This window comes from Erithacus rubecula (genome assembly GCF_903797595.1).
Source record: "Erithacus rubecula genome assembly, chromosome: 2".
NCBI lineage: Eukaryota > Metazoa > Chordata > Aves > Passeriformes > Muscicapidae > Erithacus > Erithacus rubecula.
The window spans coordinates 77896389-77918719 of record NC_136685.1 but is presented as its reverse complement, the minus strand read 5'-3'; the positions used below and the strand labels follow the sequence as shown (position 1 = coordinate 77918719).

The 22331-nt window shown below is 39.9% G+C and overlaps 1 protein-coding gene across 1 annotated transcript in view; it reads left to right on the top strand.

Annotated features, from left to right (window-relative positions):
- The window catches only part of KIF26B (kinesin family member 26B), a 264374-nt gene that overhangs the window by 211359 nt on the left and 30684 nt on the right, over positions 1-22331 (top strand). Inside the window, exons 9-10 of the mRNA XM_079298877.1 lie at positions 485-668; positions 4445-4604. Of these exons, the coding sequence (XP_079155003.1) occupies positions 485-668; positions 4445-4604 (344 nt within the window). The remainder of the gene's footprint in view (positions 1-484; positions 669-4444; positions 4605-22331) is intronic.

Genomic DNA, 22331 nt, shown 5'->3' with positions numbered 1-22331 from the left:
TCCAGCAAATATGAATTTTTGTACATTACCTGCCTTGTTCCATTTAATGGGTTGCCTGGCTTGAGCAGGTGCATAATAAACTTCTGATGTGAAGGGGCAAGGAAAAGACTTCTCTTCCAGGCTGCTCCTCGTATGCTATGGGGCAGAACACAAGCTTCAGTCCTGTTATTATGGAGATTTACCTGTGGGCTGTTTCCTTCTAGCACTTTCTGAAGGTTAACATGCCGCTGTTTCTGCCAGCTGTTGGGTTTGGGATTGATGTGTCTTCCACAATTTTTTCCTCACTTTCAGCCATGAGGGCTCCTGGAGGGCGTGCTACTGTCACTGCCAGTGTCGGGAGGGTCTCATTCCACGGGCACCTCCTCCTTTGTGGTCCCAGTGGAAAGCAGTGTATCCCCACCGTGCGTTGGTTGCAGGAAGTTGTCTGGCGGTGTTTATGTGTGTTTATGGAATTCTCAGCCATGTCTCCCTGGGTTGACTGCAGCTCCAGAACCAGAGCGAGCTGCGCGCCCCCACGGCGGAGAAGGCCGCCTTCTTCCTGGACGCCGCCATTGCCTCGCGCCGCAGCAGCCAGCGGGACTGCGCCGAGGAGGAGCACCGCAACTCCCACATGCTCTTCACGCTGCACATCTACCAGTACCGCATGGAGAAGAGCGGCAAGGGCGGAAGTAAGCTGTCCTCTCGCTCCTCCTCTCCGTCCCCTTCCAGCCTGTCTGGAACTGGGCCTCCAGACAGTGTTCTTTAGTGGGGAAAATCAGCAGAGTCCTCCATTCGGTGAGGAGTGGGGCCGTGCATGCAAGCAGGCGGTCCCGTGCCTGGTGAAGAGGCCATTATTGCCATCACTTGTCACTTTAGTTGCTCTTGTGGAGACACCAGTTCTCAGCCCTGTGTGGGCCTCTGTATCTGAAAAAAAAAGGTGTTTTTCAAATTGGCCTTTGTTATTATCTTTACAGATAGCATTGAGGTCATGGATTAAAATATTGCGGTGACTGGAATTCCCTGCCACCCTTATGTTAACTGTTCCTCTTTGGCACCTAAATCGGGCAGTGTGTGTGGAAGGTGATGCTGGCAATCCATAAACTGGGAAGCTGATGTTGACAACCCATAAACTACACCCTTTCTTGGAGATTCATGCTGTTTTAGTTGCTGGCCCAAGTATGCATGCACAAAGGACTCTCGTGGTTCTTTGTAAAGGATCTGGATTTTTCAGATAGGCTTGTTCCCTCTCTTTGCCATGTATGCTTTCACTGGCGTGTCTCTATTTCCATATGCCACTTTTAAATGAGGAATAGGTGCTTCCATGTCTACTTTCATGTTTCTATAATTTTAAAAGCTTTTTTATCACACCATTTATATTATTTTATTATATTTGTCTTCTGTTTCAAGTCTCCCAATTTTTTTATGACTGAAGATATACAGAGAGAGATTTCTGTAAGTAAATTCCAATGATAAAAGATTTGTATAACGCAGGAAGCACCACCGCTGAAAACGAAAACTCTGACATTAAAATTCTTTTTTTTAATTTTTTTTTTTTTTTTTTTAACAGAGCAAAATGTTTGTTTGAGAGACACCAGAGACATCTGCTTTTTTAAATTCATGTGCTTAAGCAATTCTGCAGAAACAGCATATGTTTCAGCTCCTGGCTCTGCATAGGTTATTGGTAATAAGGAATAGATTGCAAGGCATGATGTGTAGTGGGTGTTCACCACTGCAGTATTAATGTTTAAATGAAGAAAATTTGCATTGACTGTACTTACAGGAGAAAGAAACAGAAAGTTGTTCTAAATGGAAATGCAGCTTGCATGTATTTAAGTAATAATCCCTGTGGAATTGGCAGTCAGAAATCTCAATTAACTAAAGGTTTATTAATTAACCACCCTGTGGTGTAAGGGAAGACAGTGAATGCTCAAACAGACTGGTTTATAGGAATAAAATTTTGAGAGAATAATTATTGCAATTATTTAATGCTCCTTATTTATTCCTACATGAAAGTAGATGCACACATACAGTCCTTTCCCACTACTTTCAAATACCATTAATAAAAGGGAAAATATAATTTTCTTGTGGCTATAATTTCAGAAAAAGAAGACATGACCCTGTTCGATTAGAGTACAGCATGCTTTGCCCACTGCTTCAAGTTATATCTTTGTCTCGTGGCCATACCATACTCCTGTCTTCAAGTTCCCATATCTGAGTGGCCTTACAAGCTAGGCAGGGTCAGATCCCACTGATAATTGAATGAGGGGGAATTCCAGCTGCTCAGAAAGGGCGCCTAGTGATTATCACTGTCTCCTGCTGTAATGAAGGACTTCTCAGAAAAAAAACATGAAGATACTAGAGATATATAGATTCCAGTAACAGGATTAAAAAAAGGATAGGAAGAAAGGGGATAAAAAAGAAACCCAGCTTCTAAAGGATAAGAGATTAAAGGGCTGGCTAACGTGTGATTTTGGTAAAAAATGACTGTTAGAATAAGGCATTGGTACTGTACTTACCTCCTTGTTAGATTCATTACCAGAAATGTCATGAAGCAGGCTTAGCACCCTTGAAATAAATGACATTGTGGCAGAACTGGATCACTGTCATTTTTCAGCTGTCAGCTCTGCAAAGTCTCTGTGTCCACAGAAAAAATACAAGTGTTAGGAAGTTCAACTTTTTTTCTCTATAGTAGCCAGGCACATTAGTGGACACCTTTTCTAACAACTTCATTTTCAGAGTAATCAAGTGGATCTACAATCTCAAAAATATTACTTCGACATGTAAATTAAATAAGAAAGAAACAGCCAGTAAATTATCTTACTCTGGATTTCCTCAAGTTGTATAATAGGAGTATATGTGGAAGCAATATGACAGCTTTTGAAAGGTAGTGATTTTTTCCATTTTCTTTTGTTTCCCTGACATCTGGTAATCTTAGCAACAGAAATATTTATTATATATGATTCAGTAAAGTCACCTACAGTCACTTGCAGTAGCAACTAAATACATTTCTTAGTTTTTCTAAGTAAATGATTGGGAGACACTCAAGTAAGAAATTCCAGCCTTCTGAGAATAGCAATGTTAGAGGACTCAGGGACTCTTTAAGGGTTTTTAGGACTTTAGAGGGGAGACATAGGTCCTCCATGATCAGTTCAGAGGTGCATGTGCCTTACTGGTTCCCCAAGGCAGCCTAATTTTCTGCAGTGAGTACAGGAGCCCAAAGTGTCTGTGTATATGTTTTGGTGAGGGGAATACGTAGAAGTCCAGTGTTAGTTCAGCTCTAACACCTGATAGAACCGAAAAACCAACAGGACTTCAAAGCAACAGAAGTCATTGTATTTTAACAATCATTGACAGAGATACTGGATACATTTATGGAATATTAATCACAAATCCCATAGGAGGTCTCGTGTTTAAGTTCATCTCTCTTTTTTCTTACCAAATGTGCAAGTTGAGATCCTGTGTTGAAATGGCTGTGGATTAACTTGCATAGAGGTAAACTCAGATGTGAAAGTATTTCTGCTGCTGTTTAAGGTGTGTTTCTGTCCTCATATATTGCTATTATCTCTCTCTTCCAACACAGTGATTCTGTTCTGTTCTGTATCTATTGAGTTAAGATCCTAGAGATAAATCTGCGTTTTCTTACAGACTGCTTCTAAACTCATTCTTGGGAATGAGGAGGAGTGGTTCAAGATCAGATTCTAAAACTCACCTAGGAAATCATCTTGAGATAGTAGAGTGCTAGAAGTAATTCTCTGAAATCTGCATCGTTCCCATCCTGGATTCATAAGGAACCACAGGCTTTTAAAGAGTGCAAATGTCTATTAATCTTGGTGTTTCAATGGTAGAAGCTTTTCACTCTGGAAGTGGTGTGTTGATGCAGAGTAAACTAGAAAAAAACCGTAAGGATCTATTGCTGGTTCCACAGTAACTGTTCTTAGAATGGAGGTGCTACTTCATAATCCATCACCCCTGTCTTGGCAAACTTTTCTTAGCAAAAATGATACAGTGAAAGTGTATATTGAAGAAAAGTTGAACATCTTCTTAAGATACAGTATTCAGGATGGGAAAAATAAGAGAAGTATCCTTGCTTACTAAGCAGGAATTCCTAGTCTGTGGTTTTCCAGACAGAGAAACAGTAGTGACAGAGACAGAAACAGTGAACTCAGGTAGGGGCTAATAGAGTTATATTTAAAATAATATGGTCACATTGGTGGCTCTCACAGAGTTAAGCCTGCAGGAGCGAGTGAGTTCTCAGGAATTTGTAAGCAGTAGAGAGCAGTGCACAGCAATGTACAGCCATAAAGGCTGACAGCGTGTTAGCAGGACCCCTACAGCCATGCCTGCCAACAGGAACTGGGCAAGGCTCCTGGGTTGTTTCCTCTTCCCAAGTCGTGGGGAGTCTTTTGCTTCCCTGGGAAGCTGCTTGTGGAGGCCCACACTAACTGTCTGTTTTTGTTTCTGGCAGTGTCTGGAGGTCGCAGCCGCTTGCACCTTATTGACCTGGGCAGCTGTGTGAAAGTGCTCAGCAAAAACCGCGAGGGAAGCTCCGGCCTCTGCCTCTCCTTGCCAGCGCTGGGCAACGTCATCCTCGCCCTCGTCAATGGAAGCAAACACATCCCATACAAGTAAGTGCTGCTCTGGGCTGTGCCTAATGAGAGGCTGCTTGAAAGCAGCTGGTCTGTCTGGGCCTGGGGCAGGTTTGGCTAAGGAGGAAAAACAGTCTGCTGGGGTCAGTGCAGCTCTCTTGAGCCAGGGCAAAAGCTGCCTGAGGTTCAGTGACACCTGCCTGACCTTACCCCTGGTAGCTACACTGTTTGACAAATAGGTTTCAAAGGAAGAAGCCTGCTGAAATAGTACCCAGGTGGCTGAAAGATCTTAAGGTTTGAAGTTCAACACATTAAGGTTTTGTTTTCTGTGGCTGTTCAAAGATTTTTTTAATGTTTCAAAGCACGTGAGAGTGTTTCATATTTGTTGCAAGGAGAGGAACATTGCTGCCATAATGCAGCACTGTAGAGAAAATTATCTTGCTGTCCATTGTATGGAATTTACTTCTGGAAATATTATGTCACAATGAGCATGCATGTTTGTCATGAGATTCTTTCTGTGATCTAAGGCTGCTTTGTGGGAGTTTTTTGCGTGGTTTCAATCTCAGTGTCAGCACTACATGTACAAAAAAAGTAGGCCCTATTTGCCACAGTAAACCTGTGGCCTTTGCTGCTGCAGGTGGCTTTTGGGAAACAAAAGGAATTGCTCACCTAGAGGGTATTCCTTGTACTCATTTCCCATCATCACTGCCTCTCCCTGTGTGTCATGTGTGCAGGTCTGAGAGGAAGCTTGGATTCATCTCCCAGCCCAGGGAGTCTCACTGCCTTCCTGTTGAGAAGTTTCTGATTTTGTGGGTGGTGCTGCTTTTCTCTAGCCTAGAGCCTAGGGAGTAGCAACTAGCATAATGGGAATGGCTTCCAGTAGCATCTTGTAATCACACTGCCAATGAATGTCACCATTCATGAAGAACAGGTGTATCAGGAGTTAGGAACAATAGGATGAGATGAAGAATCATCCAAGTCATCCACAGAGCAATATTTCAGTCCATGCATTTTACCCATTTTAGCATTTAAAAGGCTGCAAACATGATTATTTACACATGTTCATTCAAGATTGCTTCTTTGTTTTTGTCTTCATTTTGGCAAGTAAAAATGAAATGATATTGGTCATAAATGTGTTTATTTTCCAATATTTAGTTTCAAAAAATTATTTGGTAGTCTGGACTTAAACCATGCTTTCTGGAAATATTCCCATTCCTGGAGCTCAATCAGACTGGAATTCAGTTAATGGCTAACCAAATTTATATGTATAAATATTCATTAAATGTTTTGTGAATCATGCACCTTGCCATAGCATGAAAATAGCTTGAATTCTGCACTTCACAAAGTCTTACTCAGGCAATGCTTATAAAAACCTGTCTTCCTTCCTGTTAGATTTTATGGATTGAAGAGAAGGTCACTGGTAGGAATGCAAAAGATATAACATTAGTAATGCTCGTTAGGCTAGAACTAGACATACAAAGAATAGTTACCAAATACAACAATTGTCTTTCCTGGCAATGACTGACCAGGAGAAAAGCATTACCAAACAAATCTTCTGATTGCTGTGTGTTCAATCTCTTTTTCCTCTGACTCCCAGCTGTTGCACTTCTGAGCCTGCACAGTCAGAGATGTCAGCATATTTTCTCATCAATGTCTGTACTGCTGAAAGATCAAAGCTCTCTTCAGGCCACAATCCTCTCTTTAGTTCACTCCAATAAGAATTCTTCCTATAAGAAGGTTCTATAGAGTGTAGAGAAGTGGTTGGTCATCTGTAAATCAGTGTCAATGTCCTATTTCTAAGATGACTTTCAAAATATAATTTGAAAAATATAGCTGGCATGTTTTGGAGCAAGCCTTTTCTTCTTCTTGCTGAGAAGAATCCAGAAAACATTTTTTCCTGAATGTGGTCTATTCCTGAGCAATGGAAATAAGAAGCAGGATGGCTGGAGGAGCACAGACACTACGAGCTCAGTGATCCAGCAGTAGAGATGTGTCCTGCTCCTCAGTGGAGGTGAGAGGAAGGGGGATCTGGGTGTGTGTGTGCTGCATTGTAGGAGAGGCTCAGTACCCCACAGATGGAGACACTGATATGTGTTCAGTGGCACCTCTTGTTTAGAGCAGTGACAAACCTTTTTAACTGGGGTAATTCCCTTTCTCTAGGGGGTGTTCTCTTTCACTGTTAAGTATAAAATTCTATTATTGTTAACAGCCTTTTTTTGAGTCGGACCCAAGGAAAACAATGGAAGCTTTTTCTTATGTGACGGCTCTGCACATTGTGTGTGGTCTCAGTAAATTTCACAGAGCAGCAGACAAAATGGAGCATCTTCTCTGTATCTGAGCTATTAAACAGCCATTAAGTATTTTATGGCAGCCTGTCAGTAGGCACTGCATGGCTTCCTGGGAACCTGGAAACTCACAATGCACAGTCTTTCTCGTACTGCAAAAATTTGGTACTCTAAACTCTGAGAGGCTGCAGGCTCTTTGCCTCAGTTTTGTATCCAGCTTTATCTCCACAGGTAGTAGTTGTAGGGAATAGCTTGTTCAGTTTCATAGCTGGTGTAAGCAGATGCCACTGCATTGCCTTCAGTGGTCTCTGTGTTTGTGCCAGGGATGAATTTTCCTCTCCACCTGCACTCTCTGTGAGAAACACATGCCGTTTTTCAGCACATGTTGCTTTTCTTTAATTTTTACCCATAAAGCTAAGCCTTGGAAACCATCCAGTTGGAATCATTCTCCCTTGGGAAGAGCCCCCATACACTCGTGTTTTGGGAACAGTAACAAAGGTTTAGGCTAGTTTTAGCAGGAACTTCTTTTCTGAATCTGTAGGAAAGTAATGTAGAAATTCTGAGACATCAAACAATATGGGAGTTCTTGTCTTATATTCAAGCCAAATTTCACATTGGTCTGAGGAATCCCTACACTGGGCAAATACTTGCAGCTAATGAGTGACCAGGCCATGATTTCTGAGAGTTTGTATATTTCATATATGTACCTTTAATCTCTCAGTGTCACTATTATTGTTACTATTCCAGACCTATTTTGAACCTTAGTAAGCACCTTGTTCTGTCATGATATGAATCACTGATTTCTTCCAGCTCAGTGTAATATATAAAAATAGAATTTTTACTTGACTTAAATACATTGCCATTTTATGTCACCAGTATCCTTTGCTCTTGAGGAATGAACAAATCCTTCAGAAAACTGGGAAGAATTATTTTCTCCATGGGAATGTCAAATATCTTCAAAAAAAATTGGAAAGGGGCACTTGCAAGCTCAAGGAAGAGCAAGGGAGTCAGTTCCTGGCCTAAACAAATATGGTTGTGCTTAGATCTGCTACAGGAAGGTTTTGCTAAGATGCAGTAATTGTTAGTGCCAGTTTATGTTTTTAGGAGTATTTCAGTTTTATGTTAGTGCTGCATTATCTGCCTCTGATTTCCAAGATGAATGTGTTTTAAACCCTCAAATGAACACCCATTTGCACAAACTCCAGATACTGGTTTATATAGCTCACTATTCAAAAATTACTCCAGTTGCTAGGCAACATGGGTGGTGATAATTCATGGTAATGCTGTTTTGGAAATAATCAGTTTTATGCATTTTAATGACTGTGAGAATGTGAGAAAACTGTTTAGAAAAGTGCAAGGCTGTATGAATTTCTCTTCCAGAAATTGTTGCTTGTTTTATTTAATAGGCTTCTCTCTTAATGTGCTATCCTAATGTGCTAGAGGTGTGTTTCTAGAGGCATCCTATATTTTGAACTAGATGCTTATGCTTATCCAAGGCATGAGTCTTGTCTGTAAAATAGATGGGTGTGAGTTAAAAGCATGAATTTTATTCTTGGCACTTCTGCTTCTCTGTCATATGGTTGCATTTCCTCCCAGATCTTGCATGCTGGTATTGCTTTATTCGATCCCATATGCAGAAAACAAAATTATATTAAGTGACTGATGCAAGGTTGCACAAGAGGCTTCATGGCAGAGCCACCATGTTTTAAGATCTAATCTGGTGCTTAAAGCATGGGTTAATCCATTTCTTCTTTCTGCATGACCTTTGCAAAATAATTTATTCAAGTGTTTATTTCACATTTATAAAACTGAATTAGAAAAAACTCAAATAGGATTTGTAAAGGGCATTCAGAGTTGACAAAAAGCACTATATACTTTTTCACTATTGCTAGGACTGTTACCCTGTTTTTCCCCTTTCTTTAGAGTTAATGGCTTGCATAAATAGTCCTAATGGCATTCAGAATGTGAGGGGTTTTTTGATCAACTGTAGAATATTATTGCTTTTAAGTAGAAAGAAAAGGGAAAGTGTTGGATTATAGTGTTGTGGTATACCAGTTTAAAGAATGAGCTGTATATCAGATATTTTCTTTTTAAATTGTTAGTTAATGGAAAAAATGAAAATGGGGTTTGGATGGATCCAGTACCTCAGTTTCTTTCCTTAGTTAGATGTATGTATCTATCTGAAATTCTTTCATCTTTGTAAAAATCTGTGTATGAGAATAACTGAAATGCCAGGGATCTTTTGTTTATATGCCTCGCCTTTGCATTTTTAGCATGAGTTACATTATTTTTCTCAGAGAAGATGTTAGCATTTTCAGGAGTATGTTAGGATTTTCTTGGACAATAAGTAGTATTAGGGAGATTTTACTTTTTTTTCTGAGCTTGTATTAAGTCCTAGCTTTGTTGGATTTACACAATCATGTCTGCTTACGACATCTAAGAATGTAATGACACATTTGAACTATGTCAAATGAGCAATCTATTTATGGCTACTTCATCAGGACCTGAAACTAGGATTTTTTTTTTGTTTTGGTTTTTATTAAGAAATTTGAATCATTTTTACTTTCCACTTCATCTATGTCTTCTGTTCCTTGTCTTTTGCACCTCCTCAATGAGAATATGGAACAAAGATCATAGGCTCAGAAAAAAAACTGATGTGCCCTTCAGAACTGTTGATCTTTCTGTGTTAATTTAACATTGAATATACTAGAAGAAGATGAAAAACTGTTTTGCTGTTTTACTTGGGGAAATGTGAGAGCAAAAGAAGGGGGGGAGGGGGGAATGAGGACATGAGAGACAGATGAAACAGAGTCACAGGGCTGGGAAATGGCCTGAAATCAATGGGAAAGCTCCAAGAGACCCTGAATTATGTGTAGAGGAGACAACAGTCCACAGAGAGGAACTGGGAAGCAAACAAGAAGAAGAAATGAGCCTATTTAAAAAGAGAAATAAGCCTAAGAAATACCCCTGAATGATGCAATTGAACGAGAGTGGTCAATGGACATTTTGTTGAATGTGAAATAGTTCCTAATTAGCTATCAAAAACGTCTTCTCATGAAGAAAAGAATTTTTCCTTGATGTTTTCAGCCAGGTCATGTGGACTAGAACCTTGGCTAGCAGACAGTGAAGCTGCTGGAGCAATGCCACCTTATACCAGTGGAGGACCTGGCCTTAGGTGCATGCCCTTTGTCACTGGCAAGTGCAATGTAGTTGCCTGCAAGAGCAATGAAACTCTGTCAGCATGCATAAAATGAGGACTTTGAGCATCTGGCAATTATGTTCACCTTTGGGGCGATTCTGTATTTGACAGTTTGCTAGGTTGAATTTTGAGCAATTTCCTTCTTTATTCCAGGGTACTACATAAAATAAGTGGAATTAGGGATGCAGAGTTTGTGAATGTAGGAAAACTTATTGCATTTTATTAGAATAATTTAATCAGCAGCTCAGGAGCATACAGATGATGGGTTTGAATGCTCCAGTAATAATTACTGTTGTAGTGTTCACCAATGATGCACTTCATTGTAGGATAGTTTGTACAGCTGATAGTGCAGATTTGACCTTTATCTGCACACATCTTACAGCATTGTGCTTCATCATCAGCTTAATGAGAGACAGTAGACAAAATCCTCAAAAGAAAAGCTGCAGTGGAGCTGCCATTCCCCAGCTTTGGGTTTTCAACCCAGTCCTGCCGGTGCAGCAGTGTGACAGGAGCTGGAGCTGTGGTGTCTGTGAACATGTGTAATGGGTGTAAGTGGCTGTGTTTGCATTCACTGAGCCTGAACTCCTGTTGCACCAGTTTTACAGCAAACCTCAGCTGACAAACTCCACTCTGCACAAGCATTCAAGTGGGAAGAATCAGGCCTCGTGAAGTATCTCTCTGAATGCTCTTTGAACCACTCGGCAAATTAGTACTTTATGGATACTGTACCCAGCAAATAATGATGGACTGCAAAATGAAATGAGAAGGGAAGTGCTGTGGTTTATAGTCAGACTTAACAGCAATTGCTAATTGCATTTAAATAGCCATTCCTATGAGCAGCAGATAGCTGCATCACAGAAGGACACTACTTTGGTCCTGGGCCAGCACAGACGTGGCTGGTAATGAACAAGCAATCCAGTAGCGTGCAGTTATTCCTGAAATATAGCTTGAGTGGAACCCAAATAGGCCATTGTGGTAATTTCATACAAAAATTAATCCGTACTTAATTCATTAAAATGCCATTTTGAACCTTCAGTCAGGGTATCCAGCAGTTTATTCTCACCTGTTCTACCACTGGTTCAGGCTCAATTGAACATTAATACATTTTCCCTCATGGAAATGTGGTGATAATTCATTTCATGTATAATTGAACAATTTTTAAATAGTCATATCCCTGGAATAACTACCTCTTGAACAATGCAGCAAATTATCAAAAAGCATGTAATAATTTTTATTAGACTTATTTCACATTTTTGGTTATCTCCAGTTTCATGAATAGTTGCATATGGATGTGATGTGTTAAATTAAATTTCATTTCCATTTTGATTCTTCTTTGCTTGTACAAAACCAGTGTGACTCAGAGCAAAAAGACATTGCCCTGCAGTAGACCAAAGAAAATAGCTTTTCTATTTATCTGCCAGTATATAGCAGCTTGTTTGGAGTCCTGCATCTCATTGCTACGAAAAGGTTGCAGACTGCAGAGAATTTAAAAGAGAAGCAATAAGAATTATGAATGGTCTGAAATGAAAGGGTTACTCACCTGGAAGAACACTGTGACAGAAATAGAACTTCATAGCTTGTAGGGAAAAGGAAGCCTCTGAGAGATGAGATGACAACTACTCTGTAGTGTTTCAAAGATGTGAATACACACAGGAGGAGAGAATTGTTTCTAGCGAGACAAAGTGGCAGAATGATTTCTTATTTTTAAGTAATTATGTGGAGGAATATAAACTTCAAAGCATGCTAACAGGGGTCTCTGTTAGCGGAATAACTACTCAAGAGCTGAAGGGAACTTAGTTGGTAGAATAATTTAAAATCAAAATAAAATTGTAACTAACAAATATCCATTAACAGTTACATAATAAACTGTTGAAAATGGGTTAAGGGCTAGGCTTATGCAATTTCAATGCAGTGTTCTGAGTCCAAATCTTTGACAATTTTAAATAGCTGCACTTCCTTTTGCTAAATTTTCTTTGTCCTTGCTTGTCAAGTGTCTGTGGATGGCTGGCAGCAATATAAATAAATAATAAAATGTGTTCTAGTGCATTTACTAGAATCAAATCTGCTTTTAGCAGCCTGAAAAACAGTGGTTGGATGGTTTGTTCCACTTTCATGATGTTAGAGAAATCCAGAAAGTCTCAGTGGTGTGTGTCTTGAGACCCTACCTGAACAGGGATATGGGCTGTCCAGTCCCTTACTGTGCCTAATGATTTAGCTCAATTAACAACTTTTTCCCCTCATCATTTAGTTACACATTTTTTAAGGTATCTTTCTCTTTGAATTGCATAATCAAGTTCTCTCAGTGCTTGATACAAAACTCTATGTAAATCAATGGAAATCTTTTTATTGGGATTTGGCTTAAACCCACAGATTAGAAAACATGCTTATATCTAATTAGATGAGATAATCCTCAAATCCTTGCTAAGGGATATTTCATGTTCTGTATTTGATGATTAACAGCTTATTTGTTGAAAGAGGCAGCATGTGGTTAAGTGTTACTAATTCTGAGTTTGTTTGGAGTTGCAAGGGACATAATTGATGGAATTGGTGAATGTGAAAATTGCAAAAGTACAATCATCTATTGATTAGTTGCAAATGGGTTTGTGACCATGAATTTGAAGCTCAAGAGATTTATACAGAAACTTGCCACACAAATGGGGATTTGAGACTGCTGAAGTGGCACAAGCATGACTATTTTATTTTCCTCTTCAGTATATATAAATAATATTTGTAACTTTAACGTGAGAATAAACATAACCTTTGCTTACATTTTCTGGGGAAATAGTTGAACATTTTTTCTTCAAACTCTTTCTTTTCTTGGACTCTGTTTAGACATCACCCTCTCAATGGAGTGACAGGCCCTAGAAGCTTTTAAGAGAATTGTGTGGTTGTAAGGGAGGATACTTCAGCCAGTTGGCCTTACTGCTTCAAGAGTATTTGAGTGGCATTACAACTGCAAGATGTTTTTTTTATTGAAGTTCTTATTTTCATAACACATTTGAGAGTAAAGCAATGGAAATAATCCTCTTGTGCTCTTCAGATACCAGATTCTGCAGGATGATCAAAGTTTTGGCTGGTGATTGCCTCCAGGTCTATACACAATGAACAGATGTGAAGTGGATTTTTTAAAGTATGCATTGACTTTTTAGATTTAAGCAGTCTGGTTAGAACAGTCTTCTGAAATAAGAAAATTACCTCTTTTGTGCTGCAGGATGAACTTGTTAGATTATTTTTGTTTTTAAAAAATTTTTTATAAGTGCCATCCAGGTGATATGCTTTCTGGCAATATCTGACAAGACTCAGTAAAATTAATATCAGGCAGCAGACTTAACTGTTTCAGCTGTATTGTCTTTTAGCTTTGTTTTGCCTTATCATCCCATCAGAAAAACTGTCCTACATGCTGTATTTAAAGTTGCTACAATTTAAAAGTATTTTCCTGTAGGTTTTTTTTTTTAAGGGATGGCGGAATTTACTAAATTGTTTTCTCCCTATTCTGTAGTTCATGTTCTTGGTCAGAAACAAAGCCTCCCCCTCTTTGAAAATCAAATGTGTGTCCACACGGTCAGAAATTCCAGCCCTTGTGGCTCCCTTTGGTACAGGTGGTTGCAGAGAGTGGTGGTGGCAGTTTTGGGTGCTGGTACAGACAGACATCGCTCAGTCAGAGGCAGCAGAGAGCGAAGGAGGGGGGGCCTGTACAAGGTGAGCTGTTAAAAGCACCTCATCACCTCTGTGCAAGTGCAACCTGAATCTCCTAGGAGTTATAAACAGAGTAGCAGCATCATTTGTGTTCCTAGACTGTGCTCCTTCTCTCTTGCAAACAGCAGTTTTCACAGACTCCGAGTGAAACGTTTTTAAGTGACGTGCCTATGCAGGCAGACTGGAATTAGATGCAGTATCCAGATCTGCTACCCAGCTGGCATGTATGCATAACAAACAAAAATGTTTTCAAAGGCATGGTGTTGGAGAAATAGCTGCACTTTTTTGGACAGGGAGAGAGAGTTCTAGGAGCTCTGTGTTCTTGGTCGGATCGTACCAACATGCAGCTCTTGAATCCTGACATCTCTCCTGTGTTTGGACATTACTGGTGTGATGGAGGACAGTTCTCATGTCACAGGAAACTGGGAGTAACTGCTGCAGTTAGAGTAGTTTAGATTTATAAACTATGGTGGGAGAAGGGGCTGATGAGGGATCAAACATGAATAAGATTTGACTCTGGAAATACTTATGAAAGAAAACCTTATGGTACCTAATGAAACACTGCTCCAGTGAGATTTGTGAAATAATCCTGTTATTTTTCAGCTAATGTTGAGGCTGCTTACTGTGGAGTGGGTTTTACAGAAAAAGTGAGGGTATGCTTTGGTAATTTTTCAAATCTTTGTATCATATAGAGTACAAAATAAGACTGTTAATTTGGTACCAGAATTTCTGTTCTTTTGTTAGGCAACTGTTGCCATTTTGGATGGCTATGTGCTGTGCAGTGGCATTATAATCAGTGGCTTTTATTGGTTTTGTGCTACTCATGATTGCAGTCTGTCAGGGCTGAAACCAGGACACAGTCCTTTGTGAGCTCCTTTGCCTGGAATCATCTATGTGTATGTAAAAATCAAGTGTGTAAAGTCCTGTGTGTCCATTTGCAGGTGCTGTGTCTGTTCTCTTCACACCCATCTCAGTGCAGGGAGCCTCATGGTGATGAGGATGTTGTTTGCAGGAAGCCTCTGGCTGCTGTGAATCTGAATGTTCCTGTTCCCAGGGACTGCCACCTTCTTCCCAGCAGGGTCAGGGATAGTCCAGGCAGAGACATAATGCTTCTGTGCCACTGTAGCACAGCTCACCTGGTCTCTGGTGGTATCACAACCTCATATGTTAGGTGTACTCTGAAAATGGGAATGGCTTTTTTCATCCTCCCAAGAAAATTCATAGTTCCTCTGGAAACACTATTATATCACACCCATGCATAAGACAGTATAAATAAATTTTTAATTCCATTGGCCAGGTTCCATCCATCAACAGTGCTTCTCTGTGGAGCAATACCTGATTCTTTTAAGGAATTTGAACATCACACTAACAGCTGATAGCTAATCATAGGGAAAATTGCTGTTCCTAAGCATATTCCTCCCATGGAAAAGCAGAGAACAACTGAAGAGAGTAACACCAGATCTTTTAAACCGGCAACATTTAGCTGTTGTCTATGAATAAAAAATGTTGCAGGCTGTGTATGAAATTACAGTAAGCTAATATTCAACTCTAACAGTAGCAGTGTGGGTATGTGAGAGTCATTTTGGCCAGCAATTACTCATCTATTTAATGCATTAAACACTATATTTTCTCTCTATTGGAACTATACTTCAATCCAGAACAAACATAACTTTCTTAATAATTTTGTGTTCATATTCATATGGATATAAGTGTTACCAGTGTATTATTTCACTTTAATAATCTCTCAGAAATAAAAAATACCAAATGTTTCCTACTAATATCTAATCTGTAGTTCATATTAGCTAATGAATTCTGTAGTCTTCTCTGTATATTATCCATTAATTATGCCACTAACTGAAACTTCATATAAGCTCCTTTTTAAGACTCCATAATTTGAAAATGCGTCTTCATTTCACCAGAAGCCAACTAAAAAATGTTACCAATGATTATTGTCATTGGTATTGACATTGGTATTCATGAAATAAATAAATACAGAGAGACTTATCTAACAAAGAGTTAAGTATTCTATGATGGCATTGTAAGTTATAGGCTGCTCATATGATCTTTCACTGCACTTTGCAATACCTGAATGTGTGAGTAAATTCTCCTTGGTTAACCTCATAGTATGCAATAGGCCTGTCTGTACAGTGCTTTTTTCCTTCTGGCTCCTTTATTATAGTGAAGGAACATCTCCTAACCCTGTGGTCTGATTATGCTCATATTGAAACATTTCTGGCAGTTACATTTGAAAACCTTTGCATATTTATGCACTGAATATTCTTTTGGGAGACTTAAAAATTTGGGCAGAGTGGCAGATCTTCACTCTTCTTGCTGTGCAGGTTCCAAGAAGGGCAGTCATAAGGGATTCTTGCTCCTTCCTCAACAGGAAGAAAATAAACTCTACTGCCATATTTAGGAAAAAAAAAGTCCAGTTTTTGGCATATTGAAGGCCTATTGTCTTGAGGTCAGGGCTAGATGAGTGTTGAGAACACGCTCAACATAATGTGCTCTGCCTTTTTCCAAGTTTTGAATTGCACGAGTACAGACCACTAATGGATGTGTTTGAGCGGTTGTTTTAGAGACATAATTTGGGGGGTTTAGGCAACAATGTGTGATCATGTCTATTTTTGACTCATTCAGTGTTGGAAACAGTGAGCACAGGAAACAATATTGGTATTGTTGGGTGAATATCACGGTCTTCAGAAAAGAAACTCCAGCCCAGTGGGACTGCAGGAAATGAGATAACCCCTAAATGTGATCATGTTCTTATTTTCAGCTATTTCTGTCATTGCTCTCAATTTTTTAATATTAGTTATTCAATATAGGACTTTTGTATCCCAGGAACAGAGTACAGATCAGACACCTCTTCATACCTGATGCTACCTACGTCTTTCCATCTATAATGTTTTCTTCTCATTAACAAGTGGTAACATTATGAAACATGGTGTTCTTTTCTTTCTGCATCTCCAGTGTATCTCAGAAATAACTTTGATTCTGGCAAGCAGAACTCTGTGAACTGTGAAGCAGTCATTGCCACTGCTGGAGTATCTTTAGTTTTCCAAGCACTTCAATAATCTCAGGCGGGGGGAGGGGGGAGAAGGAGGTAGGCAGAATCATAATTCCTGATAATAATAATCCCTGCCTCCCATGTTAAATGTTCAGGAGGCTTAACTGGCAGCAGGCACCCCAGGATGCCTGACACTCTCCACAAGACACAGTGGACAATGCTGTGACCCTGTGTGTGGCAGGTCCCCTCTCCTAGCAGCAATCCTTGGTAAGCCCCTGTTGCAGGAGACCCACAGGAAATGGTGTCTGACTGCTGTCTGAGTCACTGTGCTTCTAAATATTTTCTCATACTATATATGATGCTCTTTTACATTATGGAAGAGACAAGATGTGTGAAGCATTCACCCTTTCCTGTTTTCATTTGCTGGGTCTGGAATGGAATGATATGTTCTGCTGTCCTAATAGATTAAATGGCATCTATCATAACATAAAGAGATCAAACTGAATTATTTTTTCTCCCATGTTACCATTTAGAGCTCTCAATTCTTTGCGGATCATTAGCATATAATTTTCAGATGAGCTGGCCAGTAGGTCCCTAAATAAAAATTAGTAGAAAAGATTAGCTAGGAAAGCTAGACTGGTAATGAGCTGTTGCACTACAGTAATGTGATAGGTTTATAGTTCATATCTAGCCCTAATCAGTGCTAAGTGCAAGTTGTCAGCATTTGATAGCTAATTGGTGTTTCTTGGAATTACAGTGCAACAAAATCACTGAAATGAAAATAAAGCTTTCCTTTATATACGATAAGTTAAAGGTTAATTGTAAATGCTTGGGTCAAATACACCTCTTAGCTATACTATATGCAAATCAGCTGTGCTGAGGGAAGGTTCATGGGTTGTCAAAACTTCTCTGGTCCCTTTTGGGTAATCATTGTTTTTTAAAAATTCGTACAGTAGTGGCTTTGAAAACAGAAAAGGCCCTTTAAGCCCTTTGCATGTATTTAATGTGTCACACAACACACAAAAAATCCCTTAAACCTGAACTACTGAAGAATATTAACAATGCAATGACAACTCGAACTCTCGTAGCAGTCCTTTTCTTAATGATTTTGTTTACTCTCTGTTTATTTTAGAGCTGCTGTCCTCCCACAGAATTAATTGGATATAAAGTCATAATATGGATCTAAAATTATAAGGCAGGAACAATCTAAGCCACTGGATAGGAAAGACTTAAAAGCCTGGCTAACTTGTCATCTGTGAGCTGAGATATTTTTCATTGCACAGCTATAAATAGGTGTCTCTAATCACTCTCATAGTGCTAATACGGGAAATGTCCTGTCTGTCCTCAGTAGCTGGTGGTGGGAATGACTGCTGTGCACAAAGTTGTGCTTCCAAATTGTGAACCAAGACAAGCTCTGTGAGCAGAACTTCCTCTGACATGTGTGATCTGAGAGAATTTTAGCTATCTCTTGAGAGGCTAAAGCATACATGGTCACACAATCTCATCACTAGTCATCCAAATACATTTTGTAATTGGCTGTTAAATTGGCCCTTTCCAATCAGATTTAATACAGGCACAGGCCTTTAGATGTGAGGTCTGTGCAAGACTTGAGACTGAGAGAGGGCTGGGGCAGAAGCAGGCTGAGCTATGAAGGTGTGATGACACTGCTCTCCTGCATGCTGGTTTGCCAGCCAGCTGAGCCAAATGCCAGCCAGCATCCATGAGCCAGCAAGGAGAGAGGACAGAGCTGCAACTGAAGGAGGTGAGTAAGGTGGGATGTGGCAAGGTGGGGTTGAGGGAACAGCCAATGTACGGAAAATGGGGTAATATAGGACACAAACTCAGACAAACTAACCTTCATTACTTCCTCTGTTCATAGAACAACTTGTTCATTTATCCAGATCCTCTCCATTTGAAATGCAATTACATGAATATATTTTCCTACTGAGTAAAATTCATAAAGTCAGCAAACTTCTCTAAATGATTTGCTCATCAGTGTGTGGAGGAGGAGAGAGAAAAGTAGAGAAAAGAGAGGATTTCAAATGAGTTCACTGCTAAACCATCTGAATTAAATGATCAATTTTTGTTAGTGCAATAGCTGCAAAAGTTAATATTGAGATGTTGAGAAAGTCTTGCTGCAACAATAATTCAGTATTATCACTCAGATGTGAGAGGAACAAAACCCAAAACTGAGTTGAAACTGACTTTAAAGTAAATCCAGACAACAAATACTGCCTTCTCAGATGGTGAATCTTGAAATATCTTGACTGTTCCCAAGACCAGGAAATCTGGAACAGATGTCTGTGCATTTAAATTCAACCCTGCTTTCAAGATGGGGATACATTTGGATACTACCTTCTGCATACAGCCCTCACCCTCTGTTCTGTGCAGATGTGGTACCTAATGTCTACATGAAAGAAATTTAATCTGTCTAGATCTGAGTAAATGCTTGAACTGGTGTCCCCTGAGAATTCACTAGTTCAGCTGAAGAAGGCAAGGAGCAGTAACATGCATCAAGCAGTGAAGACTGCAGAGACACTGTAGCTAGCATCAAAGTGGGAGCTGCCAAACTAGAGGGAAGGCTACGAGGGAAGATCTTCAAGGAGCAGTTTTAGGAGAGGTTTTATTTGGTGTTATTACCAGCAGCCTTGGCACACAAAGCAGGAACATGCTAGTCATAGTGGCTGCTTCCACAAAGCTGAGAGCCATCATCTGTACAAAGGCAGATCAGAACATCAGATGGGAGCAGCTGTGGGACCTTGAGGGCTCCAGTAATACAAATGGCACTGATGCAAGGTCCCTGATGGACTGCTAATAATTTCTGATGCAATCTGGGAGCTCATCAGCTAGAAAGGGGATGGGGGTGTGTGCTGATTTAAGCATGTTGACTAATGATCACAGGTGTCCACAGCCAAATTAACAGTGACAAGGTAATGAAATCTGAGGAGATACTAGGAATGACAGCAGAAAAATAATAATAGTTATGCAAGGAGCTAGCAGTTCCTCTCCTGGGTGCACTGCTATTCTCCCATATAGATGAAGGATAAATTGAGACTGAAGCAAGTACAAGAAAGTCTGGCAAGGGGAGTATTTCACATGAGAGAAAATGAAATTAATTTGGCTTGCATACCCAAATAGAGTTAAGGGATAGAGAGCACGTGTCTGTACATGTGGCCAGAAGCATTCCCATCCCTGGGGAGGGAGAGCAATGGAAACCAAAGAGCATGAACAAATAGAAAAGTAGTTGGCATGCCACTACTAAATGGAAATGTGTGGGGGCAGTTTTACAAAGCCATAATGATTTTAAGGATGGGTTTTCTAAATGCTTAAGGAGGACTATATTATTCTCTGTACTGGTTAGGGGCAGGAGCTAAAAATTCAGTTTCTTCTCACCCCATGCATCACCTGTGCTTTGTTGCTGTCTCATGGGGCTTAGGCTCACAGGACCAAGCAATGCATTTATTTCCTCCTCCTCCCTCTGTGGTGGCTGCCCATGTACTGTCTTTACCATGATGACTGTCTTTCCTCCTGGCCTCTCTGTGTCTCCTGACGTATTGGCCAGGGTTTGGTTGACTGAATGCTGAGGAACTCTTTGCTGTGTCCTTAGGAGCTCACAGCAGGCATGCAGAGGGGATGCAGGAAGGAGGCTGCAGTTGGGCTGTAAACCTTTAAAAGCCAGTTTTAAGAATGTAAGAATGGCTGTACTGATTCAGGCCAAATGTCCTTATAGCATCCTGTCTGTCTAAACTCAACAGCAGATGCCAAGGATAGAGTGTAAGACTAAAATAAGTACTTTGCCAAAAAGTATTCAAGCCTCAACTATTTTCAGCTGTGGGAATTTCTGAGTATTAGCAGCGGCTTTGTAAACAGAAGTAGGACCTTCCAGGCACATTGTAAATGATTCCAGTCTGAGGCCTTTTAAAGATAGTTAAAGTTTGAAAGGATCTTTTTATGAAAGACTGGTTCAACTTACCTATGAAATTTTGTTTTAGTGCTCCTTGTATTTTGAACAGCTAACTTTAAGAGAGATCTTTTTGTGATTTCAAACTAAATACGTACAACCTTTAGTATCGTATATTGCTTTCTGCCACTCACACCTCTGTTCTGACTCTCAGCCTTGTGGAGAGGCAGCTGTTAACATGGAAATATTCAAATTTATAGCTGTTTTTCAGAGCAGAATAGATATAATACTGGGCTCTAAAGCATGTTCTGGTCACCTCAGGTAAAACAGCAAGCAGCTGTAGGAACATTTATTACTACAAATGTAGCAATTGCTAACCAGCAAGTTTCAAAGGGTTCATTCCCTTTGCTGTGGCAGGCTATGAGAAGATCTCTGAAGTGTCAGACATACAAGAGGCTATTGAGAATCTTGTCTAATCAATGTTACTACAGTGGTCAAAATAAATCCATTTAAAGGGTGAGTGAAACTTCAGATAATATGAAAAATGCATGTACATCACTTTAAGTTTTAAATTGCTGCATGGATGAAGATAAATGTATTGATATGGCCTATCTCCAGTTGATTTAAATAGCAAATAAATGCATTAAAAATATTTATATACCAATTTTGTTACTTTTACTTACAGTACATTGCACTTGCATAGCCTGGAGTCCCTCAGGTTTTTTTTAGGCTCCTCTGTGAATGAAGTATGATGGAGTGTGAGAGATATAAAAGAATAAAAACATTTCGTTTCCTTATGCCTGTGTTTATGGATGACAGAATTCCCACTGCCCTGCACCAGCTGCTAGCTTTGGTCCTGTGCTGCCAAAACTGTCATCATAAACCTGCCTGTGGTTCCACAGTTTAATTTCACTGCCATGTATTTGACGTCAGAAGGGACTGTTTTAGTCTTTGCCTCATGTATCCTGTCACTAAATCTGAAAAAACCCAGTTCAGATGCTGATGAAGCTTATGGGAGCTTTTCTGGAGATTTCAGTGACAGCTGGGTTTGGACCACAGTGCCAGTAGATGTCAGTTAATAAAATCCTGGTTTTGGGGGCTGGTTTGTGGATTTAACCAAAACACAGGCACAGGCAGGGATTTTTTTATCTATGATCCTTATTTGCCATGCAAGTCACCATCATCACTGCTGTTGCTCAGCCTGTCGCATCACATCTCTAAATCAACCAGTTGTTGAGTAGCTCAGCCCATCTGTGGATGAGAGTTTTGGCTATCTGATAGCCATTCATTTATATGTGAAAGGAGTTCCTGCTGTCTCTCCACTTCCTAACAAGGTCACCCCACCCCTATTGACTGTTGGCAGCACAAATATAGAGGCCAAGGATTTGCAGGCCAGAGAGTGCTCTGTTCATTTGATTCTGCAAGCACCATTGCAGGTGTCTAAGAAACTTATTTTGACCCTTGAGTAAATTGTAGAGTAAAGTAAATAGAGACCTTGAAGTGCATTTGGCTTCCAGACCTAGGTTTTTAAAGAAGTAGGTGTAATGGAGAAAGTCAGCTTTCTTACTCTTCTCTAAAGAAAAGGAACACGTAAAGGTGGCTAGCTAAGTCCATGCTTACCCCTATTACTTATCCTGATTTTTAGAGGGTTATGCATGTTGTCTGGAATCTTTGTGTA